The sequence below is a fragment of the Pristiophorus japonicus genome, chromosome 16 (genome assembly GCF_044704955.1).
Source record: "Pristiophorus japonicus isolate sPriJap1 chromosome 16, sPriJap1.hap1, whole genome shotgun sequence".
Lineage (NCBI taxonomy): Eukaryota > Metazoa > Chordata > Chondrichthyes > Pristiophoridae > Pristiophorus > Pristiophorus japonicus.
In genome coordinates, this window is record NC_091992.1 from 123,796,691 (window position 1) to 123,820,391 (window position 23,701).

Below are 23,701 nucleotides of genomic sequence, written 5' to 3' on the forward strand. Positions count from 1 at the left end.
ACTAACTTTTCACTATTTCTGCAGCTCTGGGAAATAGCGGGCAAAAATCAAAAGGACACTTCAAACCGGGTGTCTGGCTGTCCTTTTTACACTACTTTCTCAGCAAATGTTTTTTAACATTAGCCTAACATAACATGTCTTATTAAAATCAGTATTTGTAAATCTCGCATACACGAAACAATTGTTGCAGGTTCATTCTGTAGTGCATAAACTATAAATTGGCATGTTTCAGTCATAAATGGAGGCAGTTGCAGTACCACTTCATTATGAGAGGAACAGGAGTAGGCCATTCAGTCCCTCAAGCCTGTTCTGCCATTCAATAAGATCATGGCTAATCTGTATCTGAACTCCATCCAGCTGCCTTGATTCCATATTCCTTAATACCCTTGTCTAGCAAAAATCTCAATTTTGGATTTCAAATGATTGATTAAGCTAGCATTGAATACTTTTTGTGGGAGAGAGTTCCATACTTCTAATACCTTTTGCGTGAAGAAGTGTTTGCTAACTTCTCTCCTGAATAGCCTGGCTCTGATTTTAAGGTTATGTCCCCTTGTCCTAGACTCCCCCACCAGCGGAACAAGTTTCTCTCTATTTACACCATCAATTTCTTCCAAGAACCTCAATCAAATCATCCCTTAACCTTCTATATTCCAGGGAATGCAAGCATAGTTCATGTAATTTCTCCTTGCAATATAACTCTCAGATCTGGTAACATTCTGGTGAATCTGCACAGCATTTCTTCCAAGTCTAATATATCCTTTCTAAGGTGAGGTGCCCAGAATTGCACACACTGCTCCAGATGTGTTCTATCTAGGGATTTGTATAGCTGTAAAAATCCGCCCCCCCATTTGTATTCTAGCCCTCTAGTTATTATAGCACTGGTTCCAGCCTGGTTTAAGTGGTGCCCATCCCAACGGAACAGCTCCCTCTTTCCCCAGTACTTGTGCCAGTGATCCATGAAGCAAAACCCCTGCCTCCCACACCACTCTTTGAGCCACTCATTTAACCTTCTAATCATCCCTATGCCAGTGTGTGGCTCGGGTAATAATCCAGAGATTATTACCTTTTTTGAGGTTCTGCTTTTTAATTTGGACACCAACTCCTTAAACTCATCAGCAGAACCTCATTCCTAGTTCTACCGATGTGTTGGTTCCAGATTTAGTTAAATCCAAAACTAGGGTCTTCATTTTAAACAATGCAAACTGCATAGGTATGAGGGGCGAGTTGGCTGAAGTAGATTGGGAAACCACATTAAAAGGTATGACAGCAGACGAGCAATGGCTAGCATTTAAACAAAGAATATATAATTTACAACAAATATACATTCCTTTAAGGCACAAAAACCCCACAGGAAAAGTGGCTAACAAGAGAAGTTAAAGATAGTATTGGACCAAAGGAAGAGGCTTATAATGGTGCCAAAAAGAACAGTAAGCCTGAGGATTGGGAGGATTTTAGAATTCCGCAAAGGAGGACCAAGAAATTAATAAAGAAAAGGAAAATAGAATATGAGTAAACTAGCGAGAGACATAAAAACAGACTGTAAAAGCTTCTATAGGATTGTAAAAAGGAAAAGATGAGAAAGTAAATGTGGGTCCCTTACAGGCTGAGACAGGAGAAATTATAATGGGGAATAAGGAAATGGCAGAGAAATTAAACAAATATTTTGTCTGTCTTCACGGAAGAAGACATTAAAAAAAAACTCCTGGAAATAGTGGAGAACCAAAGGTTGAGCGAGAATGAGGAACTGAAAGACATTAGTATTAGTTTTAAAAAAAAATAGTACTGAAAGCCGATAAATCCCTTCGTCCTCCATCCTAGGGTTTTGAAAGAGGTGGCTATAGAGATAATGGATGCATTGGTTGTCATCTTCCAAAATTCCATAGATTCTAGAAAGGTTCCCGTGTGTTGGAAGGTAGCAAATGCAACCACACTATTTAAGAAAGGGCGGGGGAGAGAGAAAACGGGGAACTACAGAGTAGATAGCCTAACATCAGTAGTAAGGAAAATGCAAGAATTTATTATTAAGGACATGGTGACAGGGCATTTAGAAAATAATAACAGGATTGGGCAGAGTCGCCAAAAATTTATGAAATGGAAATCATGTTTGACAAATTTGTTAAGAGCTGGTAGAATAGATAAGGGGGAACCAGTGGATGTTGTGTATTTGGATTTTCAGAAGGCATTCGATAAGGTGCCACACTAGAGGTTTATTAAACAAAATTAGGGCTCATGGGATTGGGGGTAATATACTAACATGGATTGAGGATTGGTTAACGGATAGAAAACAGAGTAGGAATAAACGGGTCATTTTTGGGTTGGCAGACTGTACCTAGTGGGGTACCGTGAGGATCGGTGCTTGAACCTCAGCTATTTACAATCTATATCAATGATATGGATTAGGGGACCAAATGTAATATATCCAAGTTTGCTGATGATACAAAGCTAGGTGGGAATGTAAGTTGAGAGGAGGATGCAAAGAGACTTGAAGGGATATAGACAGGCTAAGTGAGTGGGCAAGAACATGGCAAATGGAATATAATGTGGAGAAATGTGAAGTTATCCACTTTGGTAGAAAAAATAAAAAGACAGAATGTTTTTTAAACTGAGAGATTGGGAAATGTTGGTGTTCAGAGGGACCTGGGTGTCAATTGTACACAAATTGCTGAAAATTAACATGCAGGTACAACAAGCAATTAAGAAAGCAAATAGTATGTTGTCCTTTATTACAAGAGGATTTGAGTATATAAGTAAAGATGTCTTACTGCAATTATATAGGACCATGGTGAGACCACAACTCTGGAGTATTGTGTATAGTTTTGGTCTCCTTACCGACGGAAGGATATACTTACCATAGAGGGACTGCAATGAAGGTTCACCAGACTGATTCCTGGGATGGGAGATTGTCTTATGAGGAGAGATTGAGTAGACTAGGCCTATATTATCTAGAGTTTAGAAGAATGAGAGGTGATCTCATAGAAACATACACAATTCTTACAGGGCTTGACAGGGTGGATGCAGGGAGGATGTTTCCTCTGGCTGAGCAGTCTAGAACCAGGGGTCACAGTCTCAGAATAAGGGTTAGGCCATTTAGGACTGAGATGAGAAATTTCTTCACTCAGAGGCTGGTGAATCTTTGGAATTCTCTACCCCAGAGGGCTGTGTATGCTCAGTCATTGAGTATAATTAAGACAGAGATCGATAGATTCTTGAATATTAAGGTAATCAAGGGATATGGGGCTAGTGCAGGAAAGTGGAGTTGAGGTAGACAATCAGCCATGATCTCACTGAATGGTGGAGCAGGCTCGAAGGGCCAAATGTCCTACTCCTGCTCTTAATTCTTGTGTTCTTATTAAGGCTAACATTTCATTCGTCTTTTTTTCTACCTGACTACTACATTTTAGTGATCTGTGTACATGGACCCTTGAGTCTTGTTGGATTTCCACTCTTTTCACCATTTAAAAAAAAAAACTCCCGATCTCTCCTATTTTGGTCCAAATGGATGTCCTCACACTTGCCTGCGTTGAAATCCATCTGCCACAGTTTTGCCCACTCAATCTATCAATGTCTCTGTAATTTTATATCCCCGTCTGCACTAATTACTATGCCAGCAATCTCTGTGTCATCGGCATCTTGGATATATGGTTCTCTATTGAGTTATAGAAGTCATTAATGAATCGTGAATTGTTGATTCCCCAGCACAGATCCTTATACACATTACTAGCTACTTCCTTCCAATTTGAGTAAATACCCATTATCCCTACCCTACTGCCTAACCAGGTCAACAGTTTCTTCAATTCCATGAGCTTTAATTTTAGCTAACAGTCTTTTATGTGGAACCTTATTGAATGTCTTCTGGAATTCCATATAAACTGCATCCATAGACATTCCCAGATCTGTTACTTTAGTTACTTTCTCAAAAAAATCAATTATTTTCGTTAGACATGACCTCCCCTTTAAAAATCCATGTTGGCTCTCTAATCAGCTCAAATTTCTCTTAAGTGCTCAGTCACTCTGCCCTTAATTATAGATTCCAATAATTTCCCCACAACAGATGATATAAGCCACTATTATTTAAATACTGCTGTAAATAAATATGTTGCCCATTCCCATTAGCTGAAAATGAGTACTACAGGAATAGGAATGTTGTACTGGAAAAAATGCATTATTTTCTCAGCCATATATCCTCTTACTTAATAATTGACCACAGTACGCCTTACACAGTGCAGAAAAGCATGTATAGTATCTGTACAAGCTGTTCAGTATGCTTTTAATGTTTAGTGCTTATAGGGCATATCTTAAATTTTCTTTACCAGGTTTTCCAATCCACATTATAGTTAAGAATATTCAAGAGCTAGTTTTTTTTTGTAGTTAATGATTGTGGAACAAACATAAATCAGATTTTTGAATTTATGTTTTCATGAATGTAATTATGATAGGCAAATTACTTTGTTTTACATTTTAAAAATTGTTTGCATATCCGAGGCAGAAGTATTTTGTTTAGCACTGTACATTTAGCTGGTAACGGAGTATTTTTCTTTCAGGTACGGAAAGGATTATGTGAATTTCTTTTCAAACTACTCATCTTACAATACTTGATGGGCACTGATGGAAAAATGTGGAAGTGCAAACCATGCCATATGTACATCGTAGAAATGCTCGAGCCTGGATTGCTTTCTAGGAAACGTGCAAGACAAGTAGGTATAATAAATATGGCTGTGAATTTGCGGTCAGTATGACGGCGTACTCTGAGTACACCATCATACCGCCTTTGAAATTGGCTGCGAGTTTTGAAGTCATCATTGAAATTGAAAAATTGGGCTAATTGCCCACCAACTGTGCATCACTTCCACTGGAAAATTGTAGGGCTGCTGCAAACAGGCGCAGGAGCCTGTTTGCACAGCATAAGGGGACAGGGGGGTGAGAAAATTGTATTTATAATTAAAAAGGAAGATATAAAAAAACCTGCCAGGCAGCTGTAAAAGTTTGGTTTGAGGGATGAGATTGTTTTAATTTTTTTTAATCTTGCAGTGTCTTCCAGTAAATAACTTCTTAGTTCAAAGTATTATCTATGCTTTTTAAAAGCCAGTACTGTACTTGTCAAATATAATTAGTATTAATTCAAGTTGTAATACACGGGGCTTTCTATGTTATCGGATTGGGTAATGAAAGAAGCACCATCCTACGTGATCCCAGGTACGCTTACGCACAACGGTGCTCCCCTGGGATCCGTGGGCCGCAACTCTGCGCACAACTCCGCAATGTTTCAAAGTAAGTTCTTGCTTGGGGCTTCACACAAGGTAAGTGTGGATTTCGTTCAGAGAGCGGCGGCGTACTCCTTAGCTATGCTGGCGACTGCAATTTCAGGGCCGATGATATTTGGCAGTCCAAATGGGTGGTCCCCGCCACATATTCCATTTACCAATCGTTGACTCTATCCCGCTCCCAGGCCACTGTCTGAGACTCAACCACACCATTTGCAACTTTGGTGTTGTATTTGACCTCCGAGATGAGCTTCTGACCACACATCTGCTTGGTCACCAAGCACGCCTACTTCCACCTCCGTAACATCACCTGATTTGCCCTGTCTCAACTCATCTGCTGCTGAAACCCTGATCCATGTCGTTGTTACCTCTAAAGTAGACTATTGGCTGGCCTGCCATTTTCCACCCTACATAAACCTGTGCTTGTCCAAAACTCTGCTGCCCATTTACATATCACCCCTGTGCTCGGTGGCATACATTGTCCTGATCCGGTAGTGCCTCAATTTTAAAATTCGAATCTTTGTTTTCAAATCCATCCATGGCCTTGCCCATCCTCTGATCCTACAAGCCTGCATGATCACTGCACTCATCCAATTCTGGCCTCTTGAACATCCCCGATTTGAATCACTCCACCCTTTTTGCCACCGTGCCTGCAGTGGCCTAGGCCCTAAGTGCTGGAATTGCCTCCTGAAACTTCTCTGTGCCTCTCCTTTAAGACTCTCCTTAAAACCTCATCATCATAGGCAGTCCCTCGCAACGAGGATGACTTGTTTCCACGCTGAAAACTGATGAGTTCACAGGACTTTCAATGATGTTCCGGATCCTGAACTACACCCTGAAGTGTGGAAGATGCCTGTGATTGCATTTTTTTAACGTGTGGTAGCCGTTGCACCCCAGCCACCAACCACACTAGCTTGACAGAGCTTGGTCTTGGTTCAGTGGCAAGGATTGAGCAAGACAACTGGAGACCAGTTCTGTTGCACGGACCTAGTGCGTGCACATATCGCAGTGTGGGCTGGCCCATGCTGCCCCTGGGCGCTCGTCTCTGCAGGCCCCAAACTCGCCCCTCTCCTGTGCCCCTATCAAATCCCTCTACGAACTCTTGCCGCTCCTTCGTCTCAACCTGGACGCTCCTGCTGCACCCGCAGCACTGCAATCAGTCGTCTCCCTCCTGCGGCAGCACGCGCTGCTCCCTGAAACATAGAAACATAGAAAATAGGTACAGGAGTAGGCCATTCGGCCCTTCGAGCCTGCACCGCCATCCAACAAGATCATGGCTGATCACCCACCCCAGCACCTCCCCCCCCCACGCCCCCTCCACACCCCCCCGACCCCCCCAACCGCAAGGACCACATCCAACTCCATCCCGAACACATCCAATGAATTGGCATCAACAACTCTCTGCGGCAGGGAACCCCACAGGCCAACAACTCCCCGACTGAAGAAGTGACCTGCCGCCCCACGCTGCTCCCTCTAATGGCCCCGGCCTGCTGACCTCTTTCACGAAGTAACTATTTGTACTGTACTTTTTTGACAGACAGCCATCCATCCAGCCCTGCCCGTACTGCACTTTTTTTTTGACTGGCGACAAGCCCGCCCTCTGTCAAGCTCCGCTCCCGGTCCCAAATCATTCCCTCCACGTTGTGCCGAGAAGCGGGACCTGAGGCCCCGACTCTCTTCTACCGCTGATTCCCCGAGGACTCTCCCTCGCTAGGCCCCGACTCCACCGCTGACTCACTTTCCCCTCTTTTCCCCCCCCCCCCCCCCGCCAAGGACACGCTACGCCCCAACTCTCTCCCTCGCTGACTCTCTTCCTCCCCCTCCAGGACTCGCTCGGCCCCAACCTGAGAGCGAGAGGCTGGACTGGGCTGAGCAGGGGGTTGGGGGAAGAGAGAGAGAGAGAGAGAGAGAGGGTGGGAGGGTGGTGGGGAAGTGAGAAAGAGAGAGGGAGAGGCTCAGAGGGTAAGGAGAGAGGAAGGCTGGGGGGTGGGGGGGGGAAGAGGGAGAATGGGGGGTGGGGGGGGGAAAGGAGGTTTTGCGGGGGCGGTTGGGGGAGAGGGAGAAGGAGGCTGGGGGGGGTGGAGGGAAGAGGGAGAAGGAGGCTGGGCAAGGGGCAGAGAGGGGGGCTGGGGTGGGGGGAGCGGAGGGGGAGGTGAAGAGAGAGGGGTTGGGGGGGGGAAGAGAGAGAGGGATTGGAGAGGGGAAAAGAGATGGGGGTGTGGGGGTGGAGGGGGGAAGAAAGAGAAAGAGAGGCAGAGACCAGGGTTGGGGGGTGGGGGGACTGATCACGTTCTTCCAACCCCCTACAGGGGACATTGTTGGAGTGGATGATATCCAGAAGTCACAACTGTCACTATTCACCATACCCAATAAACCTGTTAACAATCTGTGCACAATGCCTGCCCCATCTATCGTGGGGGGCGGGGGGGAGGATACACTTGTGCTGGGGTATGGCACTTTGGCTGAGGGAGGCATGCACTTGGACTGGGGTAAGGCACTTAGGCTGGCCCTTGCTGTCTTCTGGGAGCTCTGACCTCTCACTTCAGTCAATCAAAGTGGATCGAGTTACAATTTGCAAAGTCAGTGAGACCTTTGGATGGGCGGTTCCAGTTACACATTCCAGTGAAACTTCAGGGTGTGGCTTATCCTTCAAGGGGAGCAATCATAGACAAAGGGCGGAACATGACGGCCATTTTCACAGTACAAATAAGCACGTTCCCTCTTTAACCAAGCTTTCGCTCATCTGCCCGAGTATCTCCTTGTGTGCCTTGGTGTTCAATTTTGTTTGATATCGCTCCTGTGAAGCGCCTTGAGACATTTTACTACGTTAAAGATGCTATATTAATGCTAGTTATAGTTGTAGTACTAGTGGAGATGTATACCTCGATACGACCATGAACTCTGCCAGCAAATCAACAATCAGTGCCCCTCTTCACACCTCCCTCCAGAATGTCCGTTCACTTGCGAACAAGGCCCTTGCCATCTATCATTTATTGTGGATGATTGCATAGACATCATGGCTTTGATGGAAACTTAGTTCACCGATTATGTCACCTTTCCCTTTCCAAAAGCCTCCACGTCTGGCTTATATCATCCACCACCTGCCTCACTCAAACCTGTGTGATGGCCATGTGGCCCTCATCACCAAATCTCGCTCTGGTCTCTCCCCTTACTCCTCTAGCACCTTCTGCTTTGAGCATCTCACCATGCCCTGCTTTGAGCACCTTGCCTTGCTACACTCCTCTCGCTTCTCCCTTAAAATCTTTGTTTTCTACTACCCACCCAAAGCCCCACCCTGAGATTCTCACCAAAGTATCCTCACACATTTCTTCCCTCACCCTCTGCACTGATTTGACTCCTTATCCTGACTTCAACTTCCATCTCAACGCACTTTATCCTCTCTCCGCTGAGTTCACTGCCATCCTGTCCTTCCTTAACCTCTACCTGCATGTAAGTTCTACTACCCATATTCATGGCCATCCCCTTGACCTTGCCATCTCAAGTTACCTCTTTAAACAGTTTAAAGTGACGTTGTAAGTGAATAGTCAATTGGCAGTCAATTCGCTATGACACTTCCGCAACTGTCAATCTGCCCAGTCACTCCTTCACCTCTGCTTTTGTCCTTGTCCCCGGTGAAAACCTTGCTCCCTCCCACCCTAGTTGCTTCCCTTGTATGGCCAACCGTCACTCCCTTAAGTACAAGGAAGGCTGACTTGGACATATATGGCTGACCTCCCTTCTTCCACCCTCCATAAACTTGAGCTTATCCAAAACTCTTCTGCTCATATCCTGACCTGCACCATGTCCCACTCACACATCACCATTGTCATTGCTGACCAACATTGGCTCCCGGTCCATCGACACCTTCAACTTAAAACTCTCGTCATCCTTGTGTTTAAATCCTTCCATAGCCTTACCTGTCCCCATCTCTGTAATCTCCTCCAGCCCTATAACATCCAAGAACTCTGTTACTCCAACTTCTTGTGCATCCCCCACTCCCTTCACCCCATAACTGTCTCGGCCACATAACTGGTCCCAATATCGCAGGAATATGAAGCTCTCCCTCCTGCATCTTGTCTCCCACTCCAGAGATGTGAGCACGAAAATCTAGACTGACACTCCAGTGCAGTACTGAGGGACTGCTGCACTGTTGGAGATGCCGTCTTTCGGATGAGACGTTAAACGATCCCGTGACACTATTTTGAAGGAGGGCAGGGCAGTTATCCCCGTTGTCCTAGTCAATATTTATCCCTCAATCAACATGAGAAAAACAGATTACCTGGTCATTATCACATTGCTGTTTGTGGGAGCTTGCTGTGTGTATTTGGCTACATTACAACAGTGACTACACTTCAAAAAGTACTTAATTTGGGACATGCTGAGACCGTGACGGGCGCTTCTAAATTCAAATCTTTTTATTTTTAGCCATGCATTAACCTGCCATATCCTCCCATTTCTACTCTTAGTAGCACATGGCGCTGGGAGTAATCCAAAGATTATTACCTTTTTGAGGTCCAGTTTTTTAACTTCCTCTCTGGCTCCTTAAACCCTGACTGGAGGACCTCACCCCTTTTCCTCCTTATGTCGTTGTTTTGAACATGGACCACGACTTCTGGTTCTCTTTCCCTTCCCCCCCCCACCCCCGGCAGAATGTTCTGTACCCTCTCCATGATGTCCTTTACTTTGGCACCATACAGGTCACTCATCGATGTTAACAAAACTGCCTGTCTGTCCCCTTGACTATCTAACCCTCCCGCCCCGTGCAGTCATTTGCCTCCTGGTGCCAGGCTTGGGACTGCATTCCTTTGGGACGTCGTCACTCTCACCACTATTCAATGCTGAATACCGGTTTGAGAATGCCATGCTCCCAGAGGATTCCTGCGCTGCCTGCCACTTTCTACCCTTATTCTTCAATCTTGGTGATGTCCATAGTACAGAACTTTGTTTTATTTTAAAAGAAGATATTTGAAGACCTGCTTTGTAAATATGTTCCAGTAAGTATATATCAAAATTTTATTTCCTCATGAAAATATAATTGTACAGTGTTACTTACTCTTGAGTATCTTTCTGTAAAAAGTTGGAAATTGTGTTAGCCCAAGAAATGAGCTCATAGGAAGGACAGTAGAGTATTTATACTTAGTGATTCAGATCACTGTTCTAATCCAGTTATCTGCTTTTTAATTTCAGGGGGCCCAAGTACCAATGCACAGCTTTCTGGATGTTTTCCCAAAAGTATACTGTAGACCACCAAAAGAAGTACTTGAACAGGAAGTTAAAAAATCTGAAAATCTGTCATGGAATGACATTGATCCTCTCATGGATGAGGAAGAATTTCAGAATGAAGCATTTCAAAGACCATATCAGTATCTCAAAAGATTCAGAAACCAAGAAAATCTGGATGCCTATAGTTACCTGGAGGGGACAGTTGATGGCAGCCATGTAGAGTGCCTGCAGCTGTTTTTGATCTATAGTGGGGTGATGGATCCTTCTTGGTCTGAATTGCGAAATTTTGCCTGGTTTCTTAACCTGCAGTTGAAGGACTGTGAAACCTCTGTGTTTTGTAACTTTGATTTTATCAAAGATACTCTGCAAGGATTCAAAAATTTTGTTGTTAATTTCATGATTTTGATGGCGCGAGATTTTGCAACACCTTCTCTGAGTATCTCCGACCAGAGCCCAGGAAGGCAAACTGCAAACTTAGATGGTGTTACAGAAGAAGATCTTGCACCATTTCTTGTAAGAAAAAGGTGGGAATCTGAACCACATCCTTACATTTTCTTTAATGATGATCATACATCTATGACCTTCATTGGTTTCCATCTCCGAGAAAATGGCAATGGTGGGATTGATGCAATAAACCCATCAAATGGCCAGATTATTAAACCAAATATAATGACCTGTCAGCTGTACCAAGGTTTACTGCTACAAAGAGTCCCGTTCAACACAGATTTTGACCAGCTACCACGTAGTGAAAAGATTGAGCGGCTTTGCACAGTATTGGGCATTCAGTGGCCACTGGATCCTGACGAAACCTATGAGCTCACCACGGATAATATTTTAAAAATTCTTGCGATTCACATGCGTTTTAGATGTGGCATTCCTGTGATTATCATGGGGGAGACTGGCTGTGGCAAGACCAGGCTGATCAAATTCCTGTGTGAGTTGCGGAAAGCTGGTGTTAACACTGAGAACATGAAACTGGTGAAAGTTCACGGTGGAACAACTGCAGACATGGTCTATTCAAAAATTAAACATGCAGAAGCTCTTGCAGTATGCAACAAGCAGAATTTTGATTTGGACACCATTCTCTTTTTCGATGAAGCCAATACAACCGAAGCCGTTAGCTCCATTAAGGAAGTTCTCTGCGACCAGATGATTGAAGGGGTGCCTTTATCCTCCAATACCGGTTTGCAAATAATAGCAGCCTGCAATCCTTACAGAAAACATACAGATGAGATGATAAAACGTTTAGAGTCAGCTGGACTCGGCTACCGCGTCCGAGCGGATGAAACGGAAGATAAACTGGGATCTATTCCTTTGAGACAACTTGTTTATCGTGTACAAGCTTTGCCTCCAAGTATGATCCCATTAGTGTGGGATTTTGGGCAACTTAATGATATCACTGAGAAGATGTACATCCAGCAAATTGTCCAAAGGCTGACTCAGTCCATTTCAGTTCCCTCTACCAATATTAAATGCATGGTGGACATTTTGTCAGCTTCACAACATTTCATGAGACATCAACAAGATGAATGCAGTTTTGTCAGTCTTCGAGATGTGGAGAGGTGCATGAAGGTGTTTGTTTGGTTTTACAGTCGTCACCAGATGCTGTTAAACAAATTAGAGCAATTCTTACAAGATAATAACATTGCACACAAAGTAGTGAGCAATTATGTCATCTGGGCCTTTGTATTGGCACTCGGAGTTTGTTATCATGCGTGTTTAGAAAAAAAGCTTGCATATCGGAAAGTCATCTGCCGCCATCTCCCTGCACCATACAGTAGTACACTCAAGTTTTTGGAGCAACTCGTGCACCTCCAGGATCTCTTATTGAGTGGTGTACCGCTGCGAGAAACAATTGCAAGAAATTCCGCATTGAAAGAAAACGTTTTCATGATGGTCATTTGTATTGAACTTAAAATCCCACTGTTCTTGGTTGGAAAGCCTGGCAGTTCAAAATCTCTTGCAAAAACAATTGTAGCGGATGCCATGCAGGGACAAGCAGCTCATTCTGAATTGTATAAAGACCTAAAACAGATCCATTTAGTGTCCTTTCAGTGCAGTCCTCATTCCACACCTGAAGGAATCATTAATACATTTAAGCAGTGTGCCCGCTTCCAAGAAGGGAAGGACCTTGATGAGTATGTTTCAGTCGTTGTCTTGGATGAAATTGGCCTTGCTGAAGATTCTCCAAAAATGCCACTGAAAACTCTTCATCCACTCTTGGAAGATGGATGTATCGACGATGACCCCCTTAAACACAAAAAAGTTGGTTTCATTGGAATATCCAACTGGGCTCTAGATCCTGCCAAAATGAATAGAGGAATTTTTGTGTCACGAGGGGATCCTGACCGAAAAGAACTGATTGAAAGTGCCAAAGGGATCTGTTCATCTGATCCTATGATACAGCAAAAAGTGCTTGGGTTGTTTGTGAGCTTTGCACAAGCTTATCTAGCCATTTGCAAAAAGCAAAATAAAGAGTTTTTTGGGCTACGTGATTATTACAGTTTAATAAAAATGGTCTTTTCACTTTCAAAAGCCTCCAAATCAGAACCAACCCCAGAGCAGTTGGTGCAAGTTGTGCTGCGTAACTTTAGTGGAAGCGATGATGTTGATGTTATGGACGTTTTCAAGTCTGTGCTTAAGAATGCCTCCCGTGATAGCATCAAGACATTGGAACTGATCAAGCTCAACATATACGCCGATTCTTCTGACAACGAATGCCGGTACCTGCTCATTCTAACTAAAAACTACGCAGCCCTTCAAATACTTCAGCAGATGTTTTTCTCCAATCAACATCAGCCTGAGATCATCTTTGGGTCCAGTTTTCCCAAAGATCAAGAATATACTCAAATTTGCAGAAACATCAACCGTGTGAAGATTTGCATGGAAACTGGACAAATGGTGGTTCTACTAAATCTACAGAATCTTTACGAAAGCCTGTATGATGCGTTGAATCAATACTATGTGTACCTTGGAGGACAGAAGTATGTTGATTTAGGTTTGGGGACTCACAGAGTCAAATGCAGAGTCCATGCAGATTTCAGACTGATTGTTATAGAAGAGAAAGAGGTGGTCTACAAAGAGTTTCCAATTCCACTTATCAATAGGCTTGAGAAACATTATCTCGATATTAACACAGTCCTTGATGGAGCTCAAAGGGATATTGTAGAACACTTGAAGCAGTGGGTGCAAACTTTCACAGCAGTCAAACCCAGAAATGCATCAATCTCGGCAAGGCAGCAGGAATACAGTCCATCTGATGTGTTCGTTGGCTATCACTCTGACACCTGTGCATCCGTTGTTTTACAAATAACACAAAGGTTGAAAGAGAATCTTGGTCCTTGGGAGGACATTCTCAAAGAAGCACAGTGGGTGCTGTTGAATTGTGCCACCCCAGATTCTGTGGTTCGTTTGACTAGTACTCAATTTGTTGCATATCAAGTTGACTCGATAATGCAGAAATACTTTGCAGACCAGCATCATGATTCCCTTGCGGATTTCATCCATTTTCACATCAAATCCGAAGTTCAAAATTGGGCAATTTTCACTGAGGTAATCTACTTTTAATGAATGTAATTTTCTATGCTCTAACAGTAATTTATACAGGTTGGACCTCTCTGGTCCAAAAACATAGAAAATAGATGCAGGAGCAGGTCATTTGGCCCTTCGAGCCTGCACCACCATTCAATATGATCATGGCTGATCATGCAACTTCAGTACCCCTTTCCTGCCTTCTCTCCATACCCCCTGATTCCTTTAGACGTAAGGGCCACATCTAACTCCCTTTTGAATATATCCAACGAACTGGACTCAAAAACTTTCTGTGGTAGAGAATTCCATAGGTTCGCAATTCTCTGGGTTAAAAAATTTCTCCTCATCTCGGTCCTAGATGGCTTACCCCTTATCCTTAGACTGTGACCCCTGGTTCTGAACTTTCCCAACATCGGGAACATTCTTCCTGCATCTAACCTGTCCAATCCTGTCAGAATTTTATATGCTTCTGAGATCTCCTCTCATTCTTCTAAATTCCAGTGAATATAAGTCTAGTCAATCCAGTCTTTCTTCATATGTCAGTCCTACCATCCCGGGAATCAGTCTGGTGAACCTTTGCTGCACTCCCTCAATAGCAAGAATGTCTTTCCTACGATTAGGAGACGAAAACTGCACACAATACTCAAGGTGTAGTCTCACCAAGGCCCTGTACAACTGCAGTAAAAGACCTCCCTACTCCTAGACTCAAATCCTCTCGCTATGAAGGCCAACATGCCATTTACTTTCTTCACCGCCTGCTGTAGCTGCATGCCTACTTTCAATAACTGATGTACCATGACACCCAGGTCTCATTGCACCTCCACTTTTACTAATCTGTCACCATTCAGATAATCTGCCTTCCTGTTTTTATCACCAAAGTGGATAACCTCATATTTATCCACATTATACTGCATCTGCCATGCATTTGCCCACTCACCTAACCTGTCCAAGTCACCCTGCAGCCTCTTAGCATCCTCCTCACAGCTCACACTGCCACCCAGTTTAGTGTCATCTGCAAACTTGGAGATATTACATTCAATTCCTTCGTCTAAATCATTGATGTATATTGTAAATAGCTGGGGTCCCAGCACTGAACCTTGTGGTACCCCACTAGTCACTGCCTGCCATTCTGAAAAGGACCCATTTAGTCCCACTCTTTGCTTCCTGTCTGCCAACCAGTTCTCTCTCCATGTCAATACAGTACCCCCAATCCCATGTGCCTTAATTTTGCACACTAATCTCTTGTGCGGGACCTTGTCAAAAGCCTTTTGAAAGTCCAAATACACCACATCCACTGGTTCTCCCTTGTCCACTCTACAAGTTACATCCTCAAAAAATTCTAGAAGATTTGTCAAGCATGATTTCCCTTTCATAAATCCATGCTGACTTGGACCAATCCTGTCACTGCTTTCCATCTTTGATTCCAGCATTTTCCCCACTAGCGATGTCAGGCTAACTGGTCTATAATTCCCTGTTTTCTCTCCCTCTTTTTTAAAAAGTGGGGTTACATTAGCTACCCTCCAATCCATAGGAACTGAACCAGAGCCCATGGAATGTTGGAAAATGACCACCAATACATCTACTATTTCTAGGGCCAATTCCTTAAGTATTCTGGGCTGCAGACTATCGGGCCCTGGGGATTTATTGGCCTTCAATCCCATCACTTTCCCGAACACAATTTCCGAACTAATAAGGATTTCCTTCAGTTCCTCCTTGCTAGACCCTCGGTACCCTAGTGTTTACGGGATATAATTTGTGTCTTCCTTAGTGAAGACAGAACCAAAGTATTTGTTCAATTGGTTTGCCATTTCTTTGTTCCCCATTATGAATTGACCTGATTCTGACTGCAAGGGACCTACGTTTGTCTTCACTAATCTTTTTCTCTTCACATATCTATCGAAGCTTTTGCAGTCAGTTTTTATGTTCCCTGCAAGCTTACTCTCATACTCTCTTTCCCCCCTCCTAATTAAACCCTTAGTCCTCCTTTGTTGAATTCTAAATTTCTCCCAGTCGTCAGGTTTGCTGCTTTTTCTGGCCAATTTATATAGCTCTTCCTTGGATTTAACACTGTCCCTAATTTTCCTTGTTAGCCACGGTTGAGTCACCTTCCCCGTTTTATTTTTACGACCGACAGGCATGTACAATTGTTGTAGTTCATCCATGTGATCTTTAAATGTCTGCCATTGCCTATCTACCGTCAACCCTTTAAGTATCATTTGCCAATCTATCCTAGCCAATTCACATCTCATACCATCGAAGTTACCTTTCCTTAAGTTCAGGACCCTAGTCTCTGAATTAACTATCAGTCTCCATCTTAATGAAGAATTATACCATGTCCCCAAGGGGCCTCGCCCGACAAGATTGCTAATTAATCTTCTCTCATTACACAAGACCCAGTCTAGGATGGCCTGCTCTCTAGTTGGTTCCTCGACAGATATTGGTCTAGAAAACCATCCCTTATACACTCCAGGAAATCCTCCTCCACAGTATTGCTACCAGTTTGGTTAGCCCAATCTATATGTAGATTAAAGTCACCCATGAAACTGCTGTACCTTTATTGCACGCATCCCTAATTTCCTGTTTGATGCCATTCCTAACATCACTATTACTGTTTGGTGGTCTGTACACAACTCCCAGTAACGTTTTCTGCCCTTTGGTGTTTCGCAGCTCTACCCATACAGATTCCACATCATCCAAGCTAATGTCCTTCCTTACTATTGTGTTAATCTCCTCTTTAACCAGAAAAGCTACCCCACCTCCTTTTCCTTTCTGTTTATCCTTCCTGAATATTGAATACCCCTGGATGTTGAGTTCCCAGCCTTGGTTACCCTGGAGCCATGTCTCTGTAATCCCAAATACATCATATCCATTAACAGCTATCTGCGCAGTTAATGCATTGAGACTCTGAGCCTTCAGGCTTGTTTTTTTTAACTCTGTGCTTTTAAAATTATGTTGTAATGCGGCTCTTTTTGATTTTTTGCCCTTGATTTCTCTGCCCTCCCCTCTTGACTTTTCTTCTTCCTACCTTTTGCTTCTGCCCCCTTTTTACTTCCCTCTGCCTTCCTGCAGAGATTCCCATCCCTCTGCCATATTAGTTTAAACCCTCTCCAACAGCATTAGCAAACACTTCCCCCTAGGACATCGGTTCCGGTCCTGCTCAGGTGCAGACCGTCCGGTTTGTACTGGTCCCACCTCCCCTCAGAACCGGTTCCAATGTCCCAGGAATTTGAATCCCTCCCCCTTGCACCATTCCTCAAGCCACTTATTTATCTGAACTATCCTGCTATTCCTACTCTGACTAGCACGTGGCACTGGTAGCAATCCTGAGATTACTATGTTTTGAGGCGTACTTTTTAATTTAATTCCTAGCTCCCTAAATTCAGCTTATAGGACCTCATCCCGTTTTTTATCTATATCGTTGGTACCTATATGCACCACGACAGCTGGCTGTTTACCCTCCCCCTCCAGAATGCCCTGCAGCAGCTCCGAGACATCCTTGACCCTTGCAGCAGGGAGGCAACATAGCATGCTGGAGTCTCGTTTGCGGCTGCAGAAACGCTTATCCATTCCCCTTACAATAGAATCCCCTGTCACTATAGTTCTCCCACTCTCTTTCCTGCTCTCCTGTGCAGCAGAGTCACCCCTGGTGCCATGAACTTGGCTGCTGTTGCCTTCCCCTGATGAGCCGCCACCTTCAACAGTATCTAAAACGGTATATCTGTTTTGGAGGGAGGTGACCGCAGGGGACCCCTGCACTACCTTCCTTCCTCTGCTCTTCCTGATGGTCACCCTCCCATTCCCTATCTGCCTGTGTAACCTTTACCTGCAGTGTGACCAACTCACTAAACGTGCTATCCATGTCCTCAGCATCGCGGGTGCTCCAGAGTGAATCCATGCGCAGCTACAGTGCCGCAATGCGGTCTGACAGGAACTACAGCTGGACACACTTCCCACACACATAGGACACTGGAAGTGTCCCTGACTTCCCACATAGCACAGGAGGTGCATGACATGGCTCTGAGCTCTCCTGCCATGACTTAACCCTTAAATTAACTTAATTTGGCAACAATGCCAACGGTTTCCTACTGATAAAAGGAAAAGAAAAAATACTCACCAATCACTTATCCGCTTGGCTGTGACGTCACACTTCGATTTCTTTTTACTTCTATTTTGCTTTTTGACCCTGCACTAGCTAGCTTCTCCCGACTGTTGGGCCCCTTTTATGGGCCTTGTTCCCAACCTGCTCCGTTCCCACCTCCGCTGCTTCTCCCGACTGCTGGGTCCCTTTTATGGACCTCGATGCTCCCAACCTGCTCCGCTCCGACCTCCGCTGGTTCAGCATTAGTTGAGCCTGAGGGAGAGGAGGATTTATCTTTATTAAAGTTTTGATTGGCTGGAGAGGCTATCAGTCTGTGAATGTGTTTGCCGATTGGCTGAAACAGCTGTCAGTCAGTGTGTTTGGCGATTGGCTAGAGCGGCTGTCAGTCACACACACCCACACACCACACACATACTATAATAGATTAACTGATCCAGATTTTTGTTTTTATTTACATTTAACTTTAGTTGTGTCCACAATTTGGTATTAAATTGGCAATCTCGGCCTTGCTTAGTAAAACCGTGGCTGGTTTAAAAAGTGAACAAATGTACACACCTGTGTAATTGTGGATTTTATTGGGACAGAACAGGAGGATCTTTATGTTCGTTATATTAAAGAACTGCCTACTCTTTGTTTCAGGTTACAACTTATTCGCGGCTTCTAACCGCTTCTGACATTGATTTTTTGCAAAGTGAAGTAAGCGACAGTGTTGAGACTGTCTTCTTTCTCTCACTGCAGCAGTTTGAGACTGAACATGCGTTTCTGAAGAAGATAAGGTTTGTTTTCGGCTAGTACTCAAATTAAATTTGATAAGTTCCACTGCTAATTAGCAGTTGCCTTCAATGAGTGACAGCGGCAGTGTGCAACAAAAAAGCCATTTTTTGCTCGTGTCACAAAGTGCAAGTTGTATTCTGCTCAAAGTGGATGTAGTCATTTGAGTTTTTAAATTTAGTCCCAAGTATTAATTTTTATTTCTCTCTCTCTCTCTCCCCACCACCCCTCTCTCTTTCTCTCTCTCTCTCTCCCTCCCCCACCTCTTTCTTTCTCTATCTCCTCTCTCTCTATCTCTTCTTTCCCCCCTCCCTCTCTCTCTTTTCCCCCTCCCTCTCTCTCTTTTCCCCCTCCCTCTCTCTCTTTTCCCCCTCCCTCTCTCTCTTTTCCCCCCCTCCCTCTCTCCCCCTCCCTCCCTCTCTCCCCCTCCCCCTCTCTCTTTCTCCCCCTCCCCCTCTCTCTTTCTCCCCCTCCCCCTCTCTCTTTCTCCCCCTCCCCCTCTCTCTTTCCCCCCTCCCTCTCTCTCTTTCCCCCCTCCCTCTCTCTCTTTCCCCCCTCCCTCTCTCTCTTTCCCCCCTCCCTCTCTCTCTTTCCCCCCTCCCTCTCTCTCTTTCCCCCTCCCTCTCTCTCTTTCCCCCCTCCCTCTCTCTCTTTCCCCCCTCCCTCTCTCTCTCTTTCCCCCTCCCTCTCTCTCTTTCCCCCTCCCTCTCTCTCTTTCCCCCTCCCTCTCTCTCTTTCCCCCTCCCTCTCTCTCTTTCCCCCCTACCTCTCTCTCTTTCCCCCCTACCTCTCTCTCTTTCCCCCCTCCCTCTCTCTCTTTCCCCCCTCCCTCTCTCTCTCTCTTTCCCCCCTCCCTCTCTCTCTCTCCCCCACCCCCCTCTCTCTCTTTTTACTCTCTCTCTCTCTCTCTCTCTCTCTCTCTCTCTCTCTCTTCTCTCTCTTTCCCCCCCCCCTTCATGATGCCAACCACCTTTTTTCCCCATATTGAATGAATACCTTATAAATATGAACACGTTTTATTTAAAAGCTAAATTAATCGAGTTCCATTGCCAACATGACCTAGATAAGTATTTTCTTTGTCTCCAGGCACTTTGTTGATTCCAGCCAAGGAAACAAAATCTTGCTCATACAAACAGACTTTGAAAATAATTTGCAAAGTGCAAATTTGATTGCTTCTGCAAAGTGAGTACCGTATCTGTGTTCTCCCTTCACTGCAATAATAATTTTTTTTTTTCTTCCTTTGTTGGTATAAATTAAAACAGTGTGGAGCTGGTTCTGAGATTTTTTGGTGCTGACCTGCAGCATAGTTACTACAGTTGCAAAGCAATATGACTTCCCTTCTTGTAGACCCATTATACTTGCTCACTTCAAAGAATGAATGATAATGAGTGAAAAGTGCCCAAATCACCATTCCGTGACAACATAAATGCAAAGATGAACCGAAGGAGGAAAAAGAGGTGGCTAAGAAGACAGGCTTTAGTTTGGAAATACCAAAGAATAAGGCCTAGGCGATAATGATGGGGTAAAGGGAGTGAAAAAGCACAAGACTAGAGTTGGAGGAATGGAGAGTTTGGGGCCAGTTGTCAGGCTGGAGGAGTTTAGAGATGGGGAGGGCTGACACTGTAAAGAGACATAACCAGGAGGAAGAAAAATTTAAATTGGAGGCATTGAGGGACCAGGAGCTGGTGTAGATCAGCGAGAAGTGATAGATGAGAGGGACTTTGTGCTGAATAGGATACAGGTAGCAGAGTTTTGGATGAGCTGAAGTTTAGAGGGTGGAGGATGGGAGGCCAGCCAGGAGAGTATTGGAATATTACCCGTAACCTCTACTACCTAGAAGGACACGGGCAGCCGGCACATGTGAACACCATCACCTCCAAGTCACACATCATCCCGACGTGGAAATATATCACCGTTCCTTCATCGTCGCTGGGTCAAAAATCTGAAACTCCCTCCCTAACAGCACTGTGGGAGCACCTTTAACACACTGACTGCAACGGTTCATGAAGGCGACACACCGCCACCTTCTCGAGGGAAATTAGGGATGGGCAATAAAAGCTGGCCTTGCCAGCGACGCCCACATCTCATGAATGAATTTTTTAAAAAGCAGTAGATGGGCTGCAATAGAAGTGGAGACAGTTGATGTTATGGAAAAGGTATTAGGCAGTCTTTGTGATCAAGAGGTTGGAAGCTCAGCCGGCTTTGAATAGGCTCCTGAGGTTGCAAAAAGTCTGGATCAGCCGAGAAGCTGGCTGCAGAGGATGATGGAATCAATGCTGAGGGCACTGTTTGTAACGGAGGACGAGAACAGTAACCTCAGTCTTTCCAATGTTGTTTAACTGGAGGAAAATGTAGCACTTCTAAGATTGGCAGTACCACTGATCTGGATGACAGAAAGGTATTGGAGGAGGCTGGTGTTGACCATATCAAAGGGTAAAGGAGGATGAGGAGGTATAATGCAGCATAATCACTGAGGATGCCAGTGTGGGGACAGAAACATAAATGGAGAGATTCAAACATGGAGTTTGTTGGGAAAGATGAACACGGATTTGGGAAGCGATAACACGTTAAAGAACTTTGGAGAGGAAAGCTAGGTTGGAGATTAGCCGGTAGTTTGCAATGACCGAGCAGTTACAGATAGTTTTTTTTTATGGCTGTTTTGAAAGGAAGAAGAGGAATCCATTTACAATGTCAGCTAGCACGAGGGCCACAAATCAGCAGTTTAGTAGGGAATGGGGTGAAGGAAGCAGGAGGTGGATCTCATGGATAAGTTGTGCTCAGAGAATGCATGAGGGAAATATGAGAGAGACTAGAGAAAGGCAACTGTGGACCACCGGTGTCTTATTGTAGTGAGGCAGAAAAAGGAATAAAGTTTGACCGAAGAGAGTGCACTGATCTGTACCCGATTTTATTTTGTCAGTAATGTTTGGTGCTACACCTTGTGGCTTGACCGAGGCTAGCAACTCACTCTGAGAAATGACCGAGATGTCAGGAGCGATAAATTGGGTCTCCCAATCTTACACAGCCCACAGAATTATTGTGCATCCAAACCGCATCATCATTAGTTTAAAACTGGTCCTTTCATAGAATTTTTCTTTTTAAAAACATGGATTTAGTGATCGAACTTAGAATTTTCTTTCTAAATATGCATCATGTACTACAATCCTGTGGTGATCTGGCACTGAATAGCAGGAATACATATTGCTGGGAGTTTAGTTATGTTAATTTGTGATTGCACCCATTGCATGCCTGGACAGCTGTAATAGGATTTCCTACTTGTAATGAATATTTTTACCAATAGTACTAGTTTTTATGCTGTTGTTTTATAATAAAAATACATTTAAGATCGATTAACCTAATTTTTCATTTCCCAAATCTTTTTAAAAAGGAATGATTTCTTTTTCTCTGTCATTTGTGTTCCTAGGTCCTTGTGTTTGGTAGAAAAATATTTTATTTAATCTCTCATTGTGTTATGAATTTCTTTTGCTTGTTTCACAATAAATGCATTTTATGTTAACATTTGTAAAGATGGTTTCCTGCAAATTTCCAGACTGACTGATGAATAATGCAAGTAGAAAATAAGCAAAAGTACTCAATAGAAAAAGACATCTAACTGACGAGTAAGAAAAATCACTGAACCAATGAGGAAGGAAACTTTGGCACATAGACGTAACAATCAGAGCTTGGGACACGCAGAAGATATTATAACAAATGGAAGATTATTCCGTGAACTGAAATGATTGAGTTAGTTTGTACATGTTCTAATACAACGTTCTGTTCTTTGGGTAGGTATTCGACTATAAATGAAATCAACAAAAGCAAACGTGATGGAGCGGTCTATGTGTATTTCATCACTAAATTGCCAAGAGTGGAAGGCGGATCAACATACGTAGGATTTCATGGCGGTATGAAATTGAGACTTTACAGCAGTTTGATTTTTTTTTTTCTTCATGCTTCAGATTTACATTTGGAAAAAAAACTAAAGCTTGCAACTTCTGGGCTCAAAGTGCCCTCACTGTTGGAGCATGTATTTAATTTGTGTATTGGGGTGTGTGCCATCCAATACTTTGTTGCAATATTATTCTGCTACGACTGTCAATTATTATTGATTTTATTTGGGACATTTTATAGGAGGAAAATGATTTTCGCATGTTTTGAATTGGAGGCTTGGCTGGAGCAGGCTCTTAACTGAATTACCATGGTCTTGAATTTGTGGTCAGAGGCTTCCCGCGAGGAAATGGCTCCGATCCGCAAATAAAATGCCCACGTACCTGGTCGTCCGGGAGATACGGACATTTACCATCCTGGGTATGCGGGGTAAGAGGTCCACGTATCTCGGGAGCGCAGGTGGATCGCGAGCGCCCCTGGGGTCACGTGGGCTGGCCCAACGCGTGACGGAAGAGAATCCCCATTCATACTTATGGGGATTCCTTATGTATGGAAACCCCATAAGCATGAATGGGAATACCCCCAAAAATACATCTTGACGTCAATTTAAAAAAAAATCAGCTATTTAAAATTAATTAAAGTGGCATTTAATTAAATTTTTAAAACAAAAATGTAATTTTTTGAAAAATAAATGTACATGTTTTAAAGGGGCTAAAAATAAACTTACCTTATTTCACATTTTTAAATGTATAAATTCTTCATAATTTTATTTTTCTGTTTTTTTTCATACTCACGCTGGTAAAAGCAGGCCTTTCACCGAACGTAAGAATGTCACGGGTATTTGCTGGGCAGAAGTTGGGCAAATAGCCCAACTCTCCACCCAAGGAGGCCCTTTGGAGATTCTTAACAGATCACAAGTTCCAAGTTT

The 23,701-nt window shown here is 43.9% G+C and overlaps 1 protein-coding gene across 4 annotated transcripts in view; it reads left to right on the plus strand.

The window, feature by feature from the left end:
• LOC139226791 (E3 ubiquitin-protein ligase rnf213-alpha-like) overlaps nt 1–23,701 on the plus strand; it is a 165,936-nt gene that overhangs the window by 79,690 nt on the left and 62,545 nt on the right. For all 4 annotated transcript variants that reach the window (XM_070857804.1, XM_070857806.1, XM_070857805.1 and 1 more), the window contains 5 exons: nt 4,542–4,694; nt 10,449–14,036; nt 18,754–18,890; nt 19,972–20,067; nt 22,675–22,790. In XM_070857804.1, the coding sequence (XP_070713905.1) occupies nt 4,542–4,694; nt 10,449–14,036; nt 18,754–18,890; nt 19,972–20,067; nt 22,675–22,790 (4,090 nt within the window). The remainder of the gene's footprint in view (nt 1–4,541; nt 4,695–10,448; nt 14,037–18,753; nt 18,891–19,971; nt 20,068–22,674; nt 22,791–23,701) is intronic.